Source organism: Sturnira hondurensis, unplaced genomic scaffold (genome assembly GCF_014824575.4).
Source record: "Sturnira hondurensis isolate 20B ecotype Veracruz unplaced genomic scaffold, ASM1482457v3 Scaffold0018525, whole genome shotgun sequence".
Classification (NCBI taxonomy): Eukaryota; Metazoa; Chordata; class Mammalia; order Chiroptera; family Phyllostomidae; genus Sturnira; species Sturnira hondurensis.
The window spans coordinates 7,342,575-7,358,614 of NW_028091156.1; the positions used below are offsets into that span (position 1 = coordinate 7,342,575).

Sequence of the window (16,040 nt, forward strand, 5' to 3'; positions counted from 1 at the left end):
CACGCCCGTTCATTTGCCTATTTCCTAAGGCACTTCCCCCTTACGGTGGGAAAGTTGAGTGGTTGGACAGGGACCCAGTGACCCACAGAGCCCTTTGGCCCTTTGTGGAAGTGTGGCCCTTTGTGGAAAAGTGTGCCTACCCCTGCTATAGGCCTTAGAAATTACACAGTCCTCTACGATCAGAATATTTTCATCCTCAAGGGCTTCTAGAAGTCAGTTTGAGATGTGATTGCTCGGGATTTTCGTGGGCAGGGTGCATATGTGAATCACCTGTAATGTTTACAAAATAAAACCAGAATCCTGATTCCTCTAGCCCATCAGCTGATTTGGCATCTTTGAGAGCTGAGTTCGGGAAGGACCAGCATAATTTATAAAAGTTCCCAAGGAGTACAGATGTCTGTCATTGCCGAGTGACTAGTGGATACTTGTACTTCAATGGTTTCTGTTTATTTTTTTTGAAAAAAGCCAAGAGTGTTTCGGGGAACATACAACACACTGTATAGATGATGTATTTTAGAATTGCACACCGAAGCTTGTATACTTTTATTAACCAGTGCTGCCCTGATACATTCAACAACAAACTCATAAAAGAACACAGGCCCAGTGACTGTTTCAGATGAGCTAGGAGAGAAACCGTGGGCCATTTTAGAGTAGCGAGGCCCCAGTCTGACCCTGAACGTGGCTTCTGACTCACCAGGTTATGAGATTCGAGTGGTGTTATCTGTGCCCTGTGTTCAGTTAAACTCTTTCCCACATACATCACAAATCCCGAGAGGATCCATCAGTCTCCGGCCGCCTGGCATGTCACGGCGTGACCTGCGGGGCCATGGTGAGTAGAGGGGTGTATGCGCTTCCTTCTTAGAAATGGGTCAGGGGGACTGAGAAAGTCCTCTCTGTCCCATCGAGGAAAACGGCCTCTGGGGAAAAGGCAGGAGTGGGCTGAAGGACAGTTTTTTAAAAGCAGAAATAACTTTTCCATGACTACACAGTAAAAATATAGAATTTCTGAGGCCTTCCACTGCTGATATTATCCTGACCTGATTCCTATGTTTAATAAATGAACTTATATAAGAAAAAGGAGCTTAAAATGATCAGAATATTTAAAACTTGAATATCTTGAATAGGGACGCTCAACAGCTTTTAAACATTTGTGTCATGACTATTAATTTTAGTTAGATTTAGAGTGGATTGTCCGTCTGCTGGAAGAAGCTGGGTTAGTATGGTTAAGGCCGACGATGTGCTTTAAACGTTGTTCTCTCTCAAAAACGCAGGCACTTCAGCCGGACCATGGAGGAGCTGGTTCACGACCTGGTCTCGGCGCTGGAGGAGAGCTCGGAGCAGGCCCGCGGCGGCTTCGCCGAGGCCGGGGACCACGCTCGCAGCCTGTCCTGCCCGCTGAAGCGCCAGGCGAGGAAGAGGCGAGGGCGCAAGCGGAGGTCCTACAATGTCCACCACCCGTGGGAGGCCGGCCACTGCCTGAGCGAGGGCTCCGATTCCAGCTTAGAAGAAGCGAGCAAGGACTACAGAGAGAACCACAGCGGTAGTAAAAAGGATCACAGTGACTCCGACGACCAGATGCTAGTGGCCAAGCGCAGACCCTCGTCAAACCTGAACAACAACGCGCGGGGCAAGAGGCCTCTGTGGCATGAGCCTGACCTCGCGCTGGATGGTCTGGGCAACCGGACCCTGCGCCGCAGGCGGAAGGTCAAGCGCATGGCCGTGGACCTGCCGCACGACTTCTCCAGCAAGCGCACCATGACCCAGCCCCCGGACGGCTGCAGGGACCAGGACATGGACAACGACAGAGCTTACCAGTACCAAGAATTTACCAGGAACAAAGTCAAGAAGAGGAAACTACGAATCATCAGGCAAGGACCCAAAATCCAAGATGAAGGAGTAGTTTTAGAAGGCGAGGAGATGAACCAGACCAGTAAGGAAAAAATGGAGTATGAAGAACAGAAAGTCTCCGACGAGCTCATGAGCGAAAGGTGACTTTTCTGTTTCCTGTTATGAATGTAAAGAGAAGCGTCGATAGTTGGGTGGTTGCATGTGTTTTGGATTTTAATTACTTCAGCTTTGAAATAATTAAGAATTATAATAATGGCAGTGATAGTACTGTGTAACCATGGTCCTATTTCCTTCTAATTTATGATGTTTCACACAAAGGAAAATGGCTTATTTGATTTACACAAAGTCTTTTGATTGTGTAATAATGACTTAATTTCCAGCTACAAAGAGAAAAAGAAATAGACTTTCCTTGAGAAAGGACGTGTGTTTGAGTAACAACATATCGTAACTCTTAGAACTGTGTTTACAACTATTGGTTTAATACAGAGTTTTAGTATTTGGTTCTGTTTTAGTTTCACAATTTATCAGTTTATTCAATAACCGAGAATCAAATGTAGATGCCACTTCCACGTGTGTGTGGCTCGACAGTTTCAGTCCGTGGCTTGCTAGGAATTCTGATCACTTAGGAATGGTAAAGCCCAGGTTCCAGTCTGGGACACCTGACCTTGTCCTGAGACAAACGAGGGGACCCTGGGTCCTCTAGTGGTTAGTCTACTCTGTCCCTTCAGGAAAGTAAGTCTTATGAAACGATTCCTGGCACTATTTTAGCAACGCCGAAAGGTAAACGCTCATTTTTCTTTGTCACAGAACTAATGCCACTTGCAGGAAATGAGAAAGTATAGACACTGTGCACCCTTTTAGGTGTTCTTCAAACCGCATGCAGAACTGCGCTGCAGAAAGACACATTCCTCCAAAATGGTCTGGGAAAGAGTGTTTGACTTTTATATGTAGGGCTGACATTATAATCATGTGGGTGGTGACCTATTTACATATGTGTGTAGGCATGTAAAGGACAGGGCCCGGCACAAATAATGCCCCTCTTTTATTACAAAATCATAAGCATGTAATTCTGTAACATAACAGTATCACACTCAAGCACTCCATGTGACATTTTAGGTGAAATGTCCAAATTAAAACTATAAATTATTACACCCATATTATAACCCTACCAACCACACTCAAGCAGGCCTTATTTCTGCTGGGCCCTGTATATCAAATATACATATGTGTGTGTGTGTATAAAGTATTGACACATTTTTGGTTTTTCATATAAATACGATTATGATTGAAGATATGAGTAGGACCTGGTGAAATTTTATAGAACAGACCTCTTATAAGAGATGGTTCCCTTTGGATGCATTTTTCCCTAAAGAAGTAAAAATAAGAGATGTTTTGGGGAGGTTTTGGGAAGTTTACGGTATCTGCTCTTCTCCCACGAAAGTTGTCGTTTTCATACCAGAATGATCAGTGCGTGCTGGTATGAGGCCGCTGTGTCCGGGAGCGCTCAGCGGGACGTCAGAGTAACTGTCTCGCTCTCTTGCTGGGAGGGAGGACGTGTGGCAGTAGAGATAAGTACTTGATTCTGGATTATTCATAGATCACCTGCTTCCAGATTGATTGTCCAAGCCCCTCTGGTCATTGATGGCTGCCTTGTATTGACAGACTTCTACCCTGGGAGAGAAATGAGATGGAGCTCCCTATTTCTCTTCCCTGTAGAAAGTATCTGAATGCCTAAAATATGCTCAGGATGCCCAGCCATCCACAGACTGGGTCCGGATTTTCACGGCGGATGTTTGGACTCTTGAGCAAACAATTTTTTTCTCTTATTTGAAAATTTAACCTATGAGACTATTTTTCTTGTTACTTAAAAGTTAGGCACCTATTCCTTTTATGGGAAGACTGCTAAATATTTAAGGTATTTGTCCAAGTTAAGTTTTTTGAGGCTGCCCCCAAAGCTGTTCTACTATTGAAAGCTATGTATTTCCTTGGAGCCCATGTAGAAATGAGAATTGAACTACTTCACGCTGTGTGTTTGAGTAACCAAACCTTGAGCAAACTGTTTACTCTTCCCACGGGACCAAGACTAATGGTAGGACCGAGCTGTTCTCTGCAGCCCCGTCTTCTGGAGCAGCCGACAGCAAATGCGGAGACTGTGGTGTGCTCAGAGGAAGGTATGGTGGGGAGGCCTCTGCAGGGAGCTGTCCGTTAACGTGGCACTAAGCCCTTCGGACCCTGGAGGGGGACGTGGCGTTCCTGGGCAGAAATTCCTGGGCAGAAGGGGCTCTGTGCACAGGCGCGAACGTGAAGCCAGTGATTGGGAAAGTACGCGGAGTCAGTTCACTGGTGGGATGGAGAGTGGGGTTGAGACCAGCCGATGAGCAGGTCCTGACGGCCTCCTGTGCTGTGGGAAGTGGTTTGCATTTCATTACGCATGTAATGGGAAGTCTGTGAAGAAACTCAGTTGGATTTGCATGTTGTTGATTAGATTCACATGTTGTCGTGGGTGGAGATGTGATCCTGAGGACAGTGTTCTGTCCAGCTTTCAGCTGATCTCCAGTCTGTCCTTAGGTGGGGGGAGGTGGGGGTTGGCAGTAGCAGCAGAGGGGCCGATGGGAGAGCCGGAGCCCCTGGGAGTTCACCTGGGGGGCTGATGGAGAGAGCGGACGCCCAGATGGGGTCCAGGTTTGAAGAAGAGAAAATACAGGAAACAGTTGGGGGACAGGAGGTTGGGGACAGTGTGCACACACTCATTCAACAAGCCTTCTGGGATGTCTCTGAAAACTGCATTATAAAAGTCACACTGAAAAACGTGAGGAGTCCCAGTGGAAAGGCCAAAAAGGCCATCAGATGCTGAAGATGCAAAGTCTCCCTTTCCTCTAAGTCTGTGTCCTGATGTACTGAGCATGTGACGTGTGGAGCATCTAGCTAGATGTCATGCGGTGAAATGCAGATAGGAAACCATGTCATTTCAAACAGCGATCCCCAACCTTTTTGGCACCAACCTTTCTGTTTCCATGGAAGACAATTTTTCCACGGAACTGGGTGGGGGGGGTGGTTTCCGGGTGATTCAAGCCTGTCACATTCAAGCTCACCTCCTGCTGTGCGGCCCTCCGGTTCCTAACAAGGCCTGGACTGCTACTCACCTGGGCCTCTGGGGTGCCCTGGGGGTTGGGGACCCCTGGTTTAAAACACATGTAAAATATATCAAATGAAGACAAGGATCCTTAAGTACCAAGAGCTGGTCTTAGGGGTTTCTGATTTCCTGGTATCTTTAAGAAGAGGGGGCAAGGCAGAGAGAGATGAGAGAGGAGATAAAAAGGCGAAACGGCCAGAAATGGGGATGGAAAGAATTTAGGTGGGGCCCCACCCCATAGACAGCCCTGAAATCTAAATGGAATCCAACCAGTGTGGAGAAGTAATTTTAGATTTTTGCCAGCAGACTACAAAAGCTATTCAGATGTACAAAGAAGTTTGCAGAGACTGAGCCCAGTGCCTGTATATGGCTCCCATGTACCCCGTCCCCAGTCTCCCTGCTAATAACATCGGGCTCGTCTGTCAGAATTAATGAGCCAATGTGGACACATTATTAAGGGAAGTCAGCACTTTATTAGAATTCCCTTTGTTTCTGTTCAGTAACCTTTTTCTCTTCCAGGATCCTATTCAGGATATCAGAGGATTTTTAGTGTACAAGTTACATTTTGAAAAGATCAGCCTGGTGGTTATGTGGAATATACTAGAAGGGGGTAAATCTGAACTCTGAAAGAGTAGAAGAGCATTTACCAAAAGTAAATAAATAAATAGACACCGCACAGGTTCACAGTCCTTTATCTGTAAATCTGAATTCTGAAAGCCGTGAGGAACTTATTTATTTGTGGCCAGACCTGATTTGACCTATACTGGATATTCATTCACTTAATTGAAGGATTGTATTAATGTGTTTGATTGTGGACCCACCTGAGGCATTTCAGCACGTCCCTATCTAAAATGAGAAGAGTTCTGAATCTGATGTACGTTCTGACTCGTGGGCTTTGGAGAAAGAAGGTCCAACCCATAACTTTGGATTGAACGAATTTAACTTTATTCCTCCTTGCCAAGTAATAGATTTGTTGTGAACTCCTCAGTAATGCCTTTCCAGAACACTGGCAAATGTGCTCGTGGAGAGTAATTGCATCCCAGCCCCTCGGATCTCCTGTGCTGAAGGCAGGAAGTCTCAGTCTTCTCTTGATTGAGCCTTTCCCGTCTACTTGAGTCTGAGCGCTCCCAGCTCAAGCCGACTGGCATGGCAGGAGGGAGGAGCGGTGAGCATTCGATGAAGGCGGATAATAAAATGCATTCGTTATGTCCGCACCTCGTGGCAGCCACGTCTGGCCAACTGTCAGGGTCCCATTAGGTTCCCGTGGTTTTATGCGCCAAAAAGAATACGCTCTGGAGCGAATGGAGGCAGGATATCTGCGGTGGGTTAAAAAAAAATCATCTTGTCTTCTTTCAGATCTTTGTCAGGCTTGAGTCCCATCCCAGAGCTGCCGCGTCTCTCTAGAATTGTATGACTGGGAGATCAATTGTTCTTTTGATCTTTTTTCTTCTTTTCCCTTCTTGCAGCGACTCCAGCAGCCTCAGCAGCACTGACGCGGGGTTGTTCACCAACGACGAAGGAAGGCAAGGTACTGACGGGCCATTTTTTTCTCTCTCTCTGGGAAAACATCTTCAGTGTAAAGTTGTGCTTATTGCTGATTATTTCCTACGTTGACGAGTGCAATCCATTTACCTTACACACACTTCTAAGTGGACTGGGGTTTAGTCTTCTGACGTGCTGGGACGGCATTGTGACTTCGTGACCTGGAGTAATGGATTATCTCCAAAAGCCAGTCCGTGGAGCTGATGATGTTCAGAAGGATTATCTTCCTTGAGAAAGCTTTACGTATCTCAGTCCTCTCAGTTTTGATTCTTTTACCAAGTTCCCAAGACACTGGTTCTCCATCTCCCCCCGATTTTAAATGTACTTAATTCTGTTTAAGCATTTGTAAGGTGGGATTTGCAAGTAGTCATTTGTCATTTTCACTTAGTTCTGACATGCAGCCGTCCTATCCAGTTTGTGAGTAGACCGTTTTCAGAAGTTCAATATTGGAAACTATTACACAGTACTGTTTTGCCCCTTAGACCTTTTTTTATCTTTGAGATTTCCTGAGGGTCCTCATACTTTAGCATGGCATTATTTTGAAACCTCCTGTTCTGCAAGAAGATATGAACTAAAAAGGGGGAAGTAGGCCTACATGCAAATACTTAATCATAAATGTTCACTTCCTTTCACAAGAATCTTTAGAAGGAATTAGTAAATTCTAAGGGAAACAACAAAGCTTATTGTTTTCAGTTATTATTAAGTGATCATGTCTGGCTTACTTACGAACCTTTTGTCCTGGATAAGTAGGTGCATTACTTTTTTTAGAGGCCATACACTTTTCAAACTTGAGACTTCGCTGAAATATGGTAGAACCTTAGGGCTAAGATATACCTAAATTCTTGTTAAGATACATGTCTCCCCAAAGTTATAAATGAAAAAAAAGCTTGAAAAAGCAACAATTTGTTAAGCCTATCAATCTTTGAAAAACACTGAGTACCTCAGAAAAATATGCTAATAACATTTATTGCAAGTTTATTATATTTCACATTGCTAAGTGCTTTTTTTTACATTAAATGACTCTAAGTTCTCATTTCATTCTTAAAACATCCCTATGAGATTTCTGTTTTCTTAATGGTGGTGAAACCTAAGCTAACAGAGTTGAAGTTAACGTCCCAATGTAGGAGAATACTAGAATTTTAATTGGTCTGTCTGACTTAAGAGCCCAAGTTCTTAATCTTTAGCTAATTGATTTTCCTATTAAGAATAAAGTTGGTATCACGTGAAAAATAAAATCACATTATTTTTCTATAACAATGCTGTCTGAATTGGAATTAAAACCCAGGGAAGTCAGTTCCAAGGGACTCCCTTTCCTTTCCCGCGCTTACACCTACTTGGTGTAGCTTTAATATAAAAATCAGCCCTGGCTGGTGTAGCTCAGTGGATGGAGCATGGGCCTGCTAACCAGACAGTCAAGGTTCGATTCCCAGTCAGGGCACATGCCTGGGTTGCAGGCCAGTTCCCAGCAGGGGGTGCACGAGAGGCAACCATACATTGATGTTTCTCTCCCTCTCTCCTTCCCTTCCCCTCTAAAGATAAATAAAATCTTAAAAATCAGTCAGGGTACAGAAGGAGACCTGACTTTGGGTGGTGAGTGCGTGATGCAGCATACAGATGATATATTATAGAGTTTTACACCTGAAACTCGGATAATTTTATTTAAACTTTTTTTTTAAATTTTATTTATTTATTTATCTTTAGAGGGGAAGGAGAGAGGGAGAGAGACATCAATGAATGGTTGCCTTTCGTGCGTCCCCTGCTGGGAGTTGGCCTACAGGGAACTGGCCTGCAACCCAGGCATGTGCCCTGACTGGGAATTGAACCTCGATCCTCTGGTTCGCAGGCCTGTGCTCAATCCACTGAGCTACGCCAGCCAGGGCTAAACTTTTTTAAAGAAAACAAAAAAATCAGTAAAAGTACTGATATTTATGTGCTTTTAAAAACTAATTTTTATTAAATCTTCAATTGAAATAAATTGGTGATTCCACTTTTCCGACTGCTTTACATTTATCGCTCCCTCATAATTTGAAATATAGTTACTTTCCATAAAATCATTTCCAGTCAAAGCTTAAGATTTATTTCAGTTTGCATTTTACAATAATTGTGATGAGGGATTTTGGAAATCACCACTCTGTTTTTTCAGAGGGAAAAAGTGTGGGGAGGTTGTGGTGACCTTCTCAGAAACAAGAATTGGTAGTTAAATTCTAAGAATCTCAAAGAAGGCTTAATGAATGTCAGATCTTATTCGAGATGCTGCTTTTCTCTTATTTTTAGACAACACCCACCTTCTGTATTTCTGTCTTTTTGTCCCTTTCTTCATTATCCCTTTTTTAAACTACAACACACTGCTGGCCCCCAGCGGAGGCGCGTCTCAGGCCGAATATCGCAGTGCCTGTCCCAGTCCCTCCACGCTGCTGTCGTGCAGGCCCTCAGATGGCCATGGGTGGTTCTGGTGTGCAGACACCGGGCCCTGGTCCAGGACGGCCGCCCTGTAAACTGCGGAGTTGTCACTTTTCATTTCCGATCAACTTTCTCACAGCCATTTCTTAATGAACTTAATCAGATTAATTTCCTTTAGTCACATCTGTTCATGATTGTTTCCCCTTTTACACTCCATAGAAATCATGAAATTAAGCTAATATACACCATTATCAGCTGCAAAGAACACGTTCTACAGTGTTACACCTTTTAATTCCCAGTAGGAGATTAAGGCTTGTTTTTCCTTAATGTGGAAAGCGTAGTAACTTAAATGGATTCCCCCTACAGTTTTTGCCAAAAGATTAACCAGTTTATTAAAACCTAACATTTTATGGTTTTGTTGATGGCAGTTCATGTTGTAGTGTTTAAAAAGCATTTCTTGTCCTTACCACGGTAGATCATTGGTTGGGTGTTGGCCTGCAAACCAGAAGTTTGGCAGTTCAATCCTGGGCACAGGGTTAGTTGGAGGCATAAGAGGCAACTAATCGATGTTTCTTTCCCTTTCTCTCTCCCTCCCCCTCTCTAAAAATAAAACAGACAAAACCCAAACATTTCTTAAGTGACACAATGGGACAGAATAAAAAGTTCTTTTTTCTTTAATAGGCTATATATATGATTGCCAGATGAAATGCAGGGTTCCCAGTAAAATTTTAATTTTAGATAAATAACAAGTTATTTTTGTTTAAGCATGTTGCATGCAGTAATTGCACATACTTAGACTAAAAATTTTAAGTATTATATACAGGATGGGGCAAAAGTAGGTTTGCAGTTGTTGGTACGTGAAATAGAGGGTTTATTCTAGTATTACCATGTATTAATTATTGTATTGTTTTCCATACAAACTGCAAACCTCCTTCGGTCCCATCCTGATGAACCACTTATCTGAGATTCAGATTTCATTGCTGTCCTGTAGGTTTAAATCTGCCCCCGACAGCTGTGTTCACTGGGATGGTAACGCTGTCTCTCTGGGGGGTGTTCTTGTGTTTGCACAGGGGACGACGAGCAGAGTGACTGGTTTTACGAAAAGGAGGCGGGCGGTGCGTGCGGCATCACGGGAGTCATGCCCTGGTGGGAACAGGAAGACCCGGCCGAGCTAGACAAAGACGTACCAGACCCCGTCTTTGAAAGTATCTTAACTGGCTCTTTCCCCCTTATGTCGCATCCCGGGAGAAGAGGTCAGTAGCACGTCCTGACTGGTGGGTGCAGGGGACCCGTGGTCAGTCTGGGAGTGGTCAGAGGTGTTGAGGGGGGACTGGCTAAAATGGAAATGAAAGAGCCTAAATCTTCACTTGCTGTGCTTTCAAATTATTAGAAAGGTTGTCTCCCATTCCTGCTTGGCCCATCGTGATGGAAAGGGGAATCGAGAGGAAAGAAAAACCTTGATACTTAAATAATCAATGATTGTGTGCTGACCACATTAGAACCCTACCTGGCATGGAGTCTGATCTTTTATTAATAAGGATGAGCTTCACCTTTTCCCCACTGCTGTTTGACAAGTTCCCCCCCCCCCCTTACTTTTTGGTGCTGTAATTGAGAGGATCTTATTCTCCACTCCAGTGATCACAGAATCTCCTAAACCGGGTACTTTGATTTTCCAGGTTTCCAAGCTAGACTCAGTCGCCTTCGTGGGATGCCTCCCAAGAATATTAAAAAATCTGGAGGGACCCCCACTTCAATGGTAGGCATGCTTTTTTGCTCGATCTTTGTCATGTTTGCAAATATATCCATTTCGATGGAATAAAAAGCCACATCCTCACCCTTGATTGCTATGCTAATGTTATACTTAAAAACGATCCATTTTCTTGTAGGCTACAAACTGGACCCGTGAGATTCCCCTATAAACCAAATCTTCTAATGCTAATAAATTAGTTACGTTTTGAACATCTGGGGAATGGCACTCGAGGGAACCTGGCTCCTGTCCTCTTCCCCCGGAGGGATGTCACTGAACTGAGAGAAGGATGGGGCTGGTTTTGCCGGAGAACTTCCATTCTTCCTCTAGTCAGACGTGAACCTGGTTGGGGGGCTTTCTAGGGATCTAGGTGGGCCCGGGGCGGAGGGGAGAAACTACTGTACATTTTATATATTTTTCTCCTTTATGATTTTTTTTTACATTGAAACCATTTATGTATCACTTGCTTTGCCAAACTGCTAACAAAAGCTAGAAAATCAAAACTATCCAGATACCACATAAGTATTCCTTAATGTTTATATTGTGACTGGTTAAGAACTAATTTTTACAGTATCTGTTATGAATAAAAATGCAATGCATTAGCATTTATGGTTGATTTTTAGAGAAATCTTACATAACCAGCATTATTTAAAATATTTGCATTTTACTCAGGGTATTTTAACAAGGGCTAAGATGAGCAGTAGGGAAGGTTGATAATTTTTGCTGGAGATTGTACTTTGCTTGTTTGCTTCCTACTTGAATAATCTGCTCTGTATTGCAAACTCATTGTATTTTATTCTGTAGTGTTCACTGTACTGCAAACAGCATCCTAGTTTTAAACTAGCCACCGTGGTCACCACTCAGTGCTAGTAGAATCGTTGACTATTACCTTTAAATCATGTGCTTTGTCTGATGATACCTGAAACCAATCAAAATGATCGCTTTGGGTTAGCGCTTATGGAACTCATGTGAAAACTGATACTGCGACAAATACTGTATGACGCTGAATCACGCTGTCATGTTGCAAAGTGAGAGCTGTGTGCTCATTCCTGAAGTGAAAGAACGTATGTGTCACTGAGTCGGGAATACTGGCCTGAGCTCATTTTCCCCACGCAGAGGGAAATGTCACATTCCTGTTGGTGGTATAATTTAGACACTGTACGGCGTGCAGGCTCCTGGAGTTTTGCAGAATGGTGATATTAAAATGATCAATATTTTTATTAAGTTCCAATAATGGATGAAAACTGTGGTTTAACACGTGTATTTTTATATTATTGTATGAATTGTTAATTCGTCATTTAATGGCTGACTTAAATATGGGGCTTGGGAAGGAAACTCAAAGTTGACATTTCCTTTCGGCAGAGTTATCACAATCTGAAAGATATCAGCAAAGATATAAAGTGGGAATGCGTGACATCTTGCAGATTGCTTGTCTAAACTGGAGAGATTAAAAATGGTGAAGTGCAACTTTGAGTCTCTTTACCTTTGCATATTTAAAGTGATATTTTAGAGATACAATAATGTGGTGTTTCGTAATTGTTAAGTAAGCTTTTCTGTGCTATGTCCTTTGTGGTGAAAAGTCATGATTTCCCCCCCCCCCGTGAATTACACAAATGCTTTTATTTTGTATAATGACTGTCTTTTGGATCTGAACAAGTCACTTTAAGACCCTGGCCTATGAACTTTGCCTTACCAATCATGAATCTAGATGTATGCTGTCTAGTTCTTGGTTCAGTTTTACCTATTTTTATTTTTGGTTCATTGCTTGCTTGAGCAGAGCTGGGATTTGTAGCCCATTTTCTAGGCTTATTGCAATCTCGCTGTGGTGTTTTACAGAAGCTATTACAACTGATAGGCTAGCTTCATGGCTTTGATGATACATAGCTTAACCATAGTTAAAAGCTGCCTTTCCTCTCTAAATTGTAAAAAGGTGATTAAGTTTCACTTGATGGAGATATACTCTGTATGTGTGTGCTTATCACGAACCCAGTGCGTTGGGCCATAAACTGTTTTCCTAGTGTATGTTTTTTGTATTCAGAGTTTTACTGAAGACAGTGGGCTTTTTCAGGTTTCTTTTTCTCAAACCCGCAATTGTCCTTGTTTGGATTTTTAAGTACTGTAATTTTTTTTTTCAATAAAATATCTGACTTGGGCAAGAAAAGTAAGAGTTCCAATTTGTGCTGATATTTTAAAATCCCTCTGCACGCTTTCGTTTTTGTTGCTGTTCGTGTTGTCCATATTATCTCCAACAGTCTCATTTTTAAAAAATTCATAATCTCACAAAAACAGCCCTCATTAAACAGTCCCCATGACATCCAATAACAAGAAATGAAATTGGATTCCTTAGATTTTTCACAGTGGAAGACCACACTGCCCTTGAAGAGAGAGGAGCTTTCTGGGCACAGGGAAACACATGTCGATGCAGCCTTTGAAAAAGAATGGCAACAAAAAAGGGTTTTTTGTTTCATGCAGCTGAGTGACGAATGCACAGGTAGGATGATGGTCTTGGAAGGAAATGACAGGCGAAGAATATTCTACTGAAACGTTAATGCAAACATTTGGGGGGGGTGCAGAATTTTCTATTGGAATTTTCACTCTTCGCCATAGCTAGGTTCTGCAAACACTGAGTTAGCAAACAGTGAATTTGCTCCTAAGGGAAAAACAGGGTTAGGTTCCTGGGAGCCTCTGCCCCCGACATTTTCATCCGTCGATGGAAACATAACCCTGTCTTATGTGCGCTTGTGTTTTAAGACACCTTCTTTAGTTTATATTGTTGAGTCACTACCATGGAATTCACGGCCCACACCCTGTGACTGGTACTTGAACAAAGCATATCTGACACATGTATTTCCTCCGTGAGGCCCATCACAGCCTTCATGGGCTGAGGACAGTAGGCAGGACTGCAGGTCTGTGGCCAGGGGCATTTAAAACAGTGAGTCATGCACAGAAGGGTGAGGAAAGGGGCACTAAAACCACAAAGATGTCACTTCTTTGCGACCTCAGAGCTGAAACAGGCAGGCAGAGCGGCTCTGCGTTTGACACCTGTAGGGAACACATCTGTGCATCATCGGTGGCTCCGAGTTTTCACTGCTCTGCTTGCGTCCATCTGTGAACGGCCACAGGACGTGTTGAGGGCTGATGCTGGGGTGACAAATTTCAGCCAGTTCGTGAACTTGCAAGGGTGGGGCCTGGAAGTAGGAATGATCATCAACTCTGCTTTTGTAGGACATTGACAGGAGTCAGGCCTTGGTGAATCTCCACCGTGGTTCTTCTTTTTACTCGTAATTACAGTTTGAACCTTATTTTATCTTTCGCTTCTAAACAGAGACAAGAATTACTGTGCAGAAGTGTTATCAGGGTTGCATGAGATTATATTTCCACAGTGGGTCCAGGACCATCTCTGTCATGTAGTGTAGATTAAATAAATGATAGTTACTGTTATTATTAGATACATGAAACACAGAATCTCATGATGGAGACAACATTTGTATCATGGGTCAAAATGCAGAACTTCAGACTTTAAAACTTCTCAGTACATAGTTTATCTATAATATGCCTCAATACTTAAAGTGCTCTGTTACAGCCTTTTTTATTTCTTTTATGCCTCATTTATTTTTCAGCTGGCTGTTGCCTTTAATATGGTCTGTGAAGAATAATTTTGAATTATTTTTTACATTTGCAGTTACTGCATTAAATCTCAAAACTTAATTGCACACTAAAGAACTGTTCTCCACACTTCTTCCCACCTACCCCCAGTTCTTAAGTTACTCATTTGTAGAAAGTCACATACTGTTTAGGAGGTTTGGGTCCAGGGTTACCTGATTTTTAAGAATCACTTTGTTCATGTGCATAAAGAGTTAACGCAGACAGAGTCCTGAGTATTTATGTTGAGAGGAATTAACTGGTGCCATCTTTCCATCAGAATAAAGCAACAGTTTCCTGAGCCCAGGAAACTGTTTAATCTTCACCTCTTTTAGGAGAATTAAGCAAATGATAATTCCAAGGGATATCCTGGGGCATCACCCAGAATCTGTTCCCAAGTGCAATTCAGAACAATAATCTTCAGAATAATGACCCATCCCAGAACCAAATTGGAGATAGGCCACGCTCACACAGTGACTCTGGCTAGTCTGCCGTAAGCATAGCATTTCAGCTAGCCCGGATATCCTGTTCCTGAGCATCCTGATTAATCCGTGCTTTCTATAGAAATTATTTTTACTATCATTATTTTTCACTGGTGCTCTGTCAATGGGTGCCACTTTTATAAGTTAGCATTCATATAGAGGTCTGTTGAGAGGCCAGGAACCAAATGGGCCCATTTGAAATATAGGAGCTGAAATCCAACATAAATATTGCATAAGAGTTACTGGAGTCTATCTAAAAGTTTTATCATTGTTTTTAGTTTTTCGTATGGTTGGAATGAAGAAAAGGATGGGGGGGCAGTGGGGATGGTGGTGGTGATTTTGTCAAGACAAGAAAAAGTGAACCTGACTTTTTATTTCTATCTTTATCGAGTTGAAGTGTCTGAAAAAAGTGAGTGAACATCTACCCTTAATCTAAATTGTCTTACTTGCTGTACAAGTAAGCATGCGGTTCATATTCAACAATAACAGTAGTGTGCATCTGTTCAGAATCTTGAGTTAGTTCATTCTTAAAGAGAAAAGAATTTTGCATATTTTTTCTTTTTCTCTGAAGTCAGGGAAGGCCCAATTTCCTGAGTGGTGGATCGATAATGATAATACTGTAATGATTTACTCTGTATGTCTTGTTCACCCTGTATCTTATTGTTTCTTAGGATACTCAAGTAGGAATATGTTATCTGATTTATAGCCTTTTACAACCAAAGGGCCATTTTAAATGAACTTGGTTTAAATAAGGGAACTAGATAGACTTTTCTCCTAAACTATGTAACAGAAAACGCATCTAAGATGGTTTATAAAAATACAGCATATGTCCTCAATGGTATTTGACCATGTGCTAGCTAGTTATCTGATATTTTTCAATAGAATTCAATTACTAAATGCTTAATTACAATCTCTGTAAAATGGTATTTGTTTGTATTCTTAAGGCATTTTTGATACATTGAAGAGTAGAAGAAGAATATATATTTAGAATTACTTACATTCTAAATATACATCACATATATTCTATTACTGTGTATGTTACATATAGTTTAGTTTTTATCTTACCTTGAAGGCAGTCTGAGATCCTGAATTCACCCTAGAAGCTGATATTCTTTTTTTTTTTAAGATTTTCTTTATTTATCTTTAGAGGGGAAGGGAAGGAGAGAGGGAGAGAATATCAATGTATGGTTGCCTCTTGTGCATTCCCTGCTGGGAACTGGCCTGCAACTCAGGCATGTGCCCTGAC

At 42.3% G+C, this 16,040-nt stretch overlaps 1 protein-coding gene across 2 annotated transcripts in view; it reads left to right on the forward strand.

Annotated features, from left to right (window-relative positions):
- Positions 1-16,040, forward strand: part of GPATCH2 (G-patch domain containing 2) — a 122,008-nt gene that overhangs the window by 7,152 nt on the left and 98,816 nt on the right. Inside the window, exons 2-6 of one of the 2 annotated variants that reach the window (XM_037069495.1) lie at positions 1,272-1,988; positions 6,448-6,509; positions 9,994-10,176; positions 10,600-10,679; positions 10,810-12,118. In XM_037069495.1, coding sequence (XP_036925390.1) covers positions 1,272-1,988; positions 6,448-6,509; positions 9,994-10,176; positions 10,600-10,679; positions 10,810-10,842 — 1,075 coding nt within the window. In that variant the 3' untranslated portion in view covers positions 10,843-12,118. Of the gene's footprint in view, positions 1-1,271; positions 1,989-6,447; positions 6,510-9,993; positions 10,177-10,599; positions 10,680-10,809; positions 12,119-16,040 lie in introns of those variants that run through there. The other variant, XM_037069494.1, reaches the window with a different exon arrangement.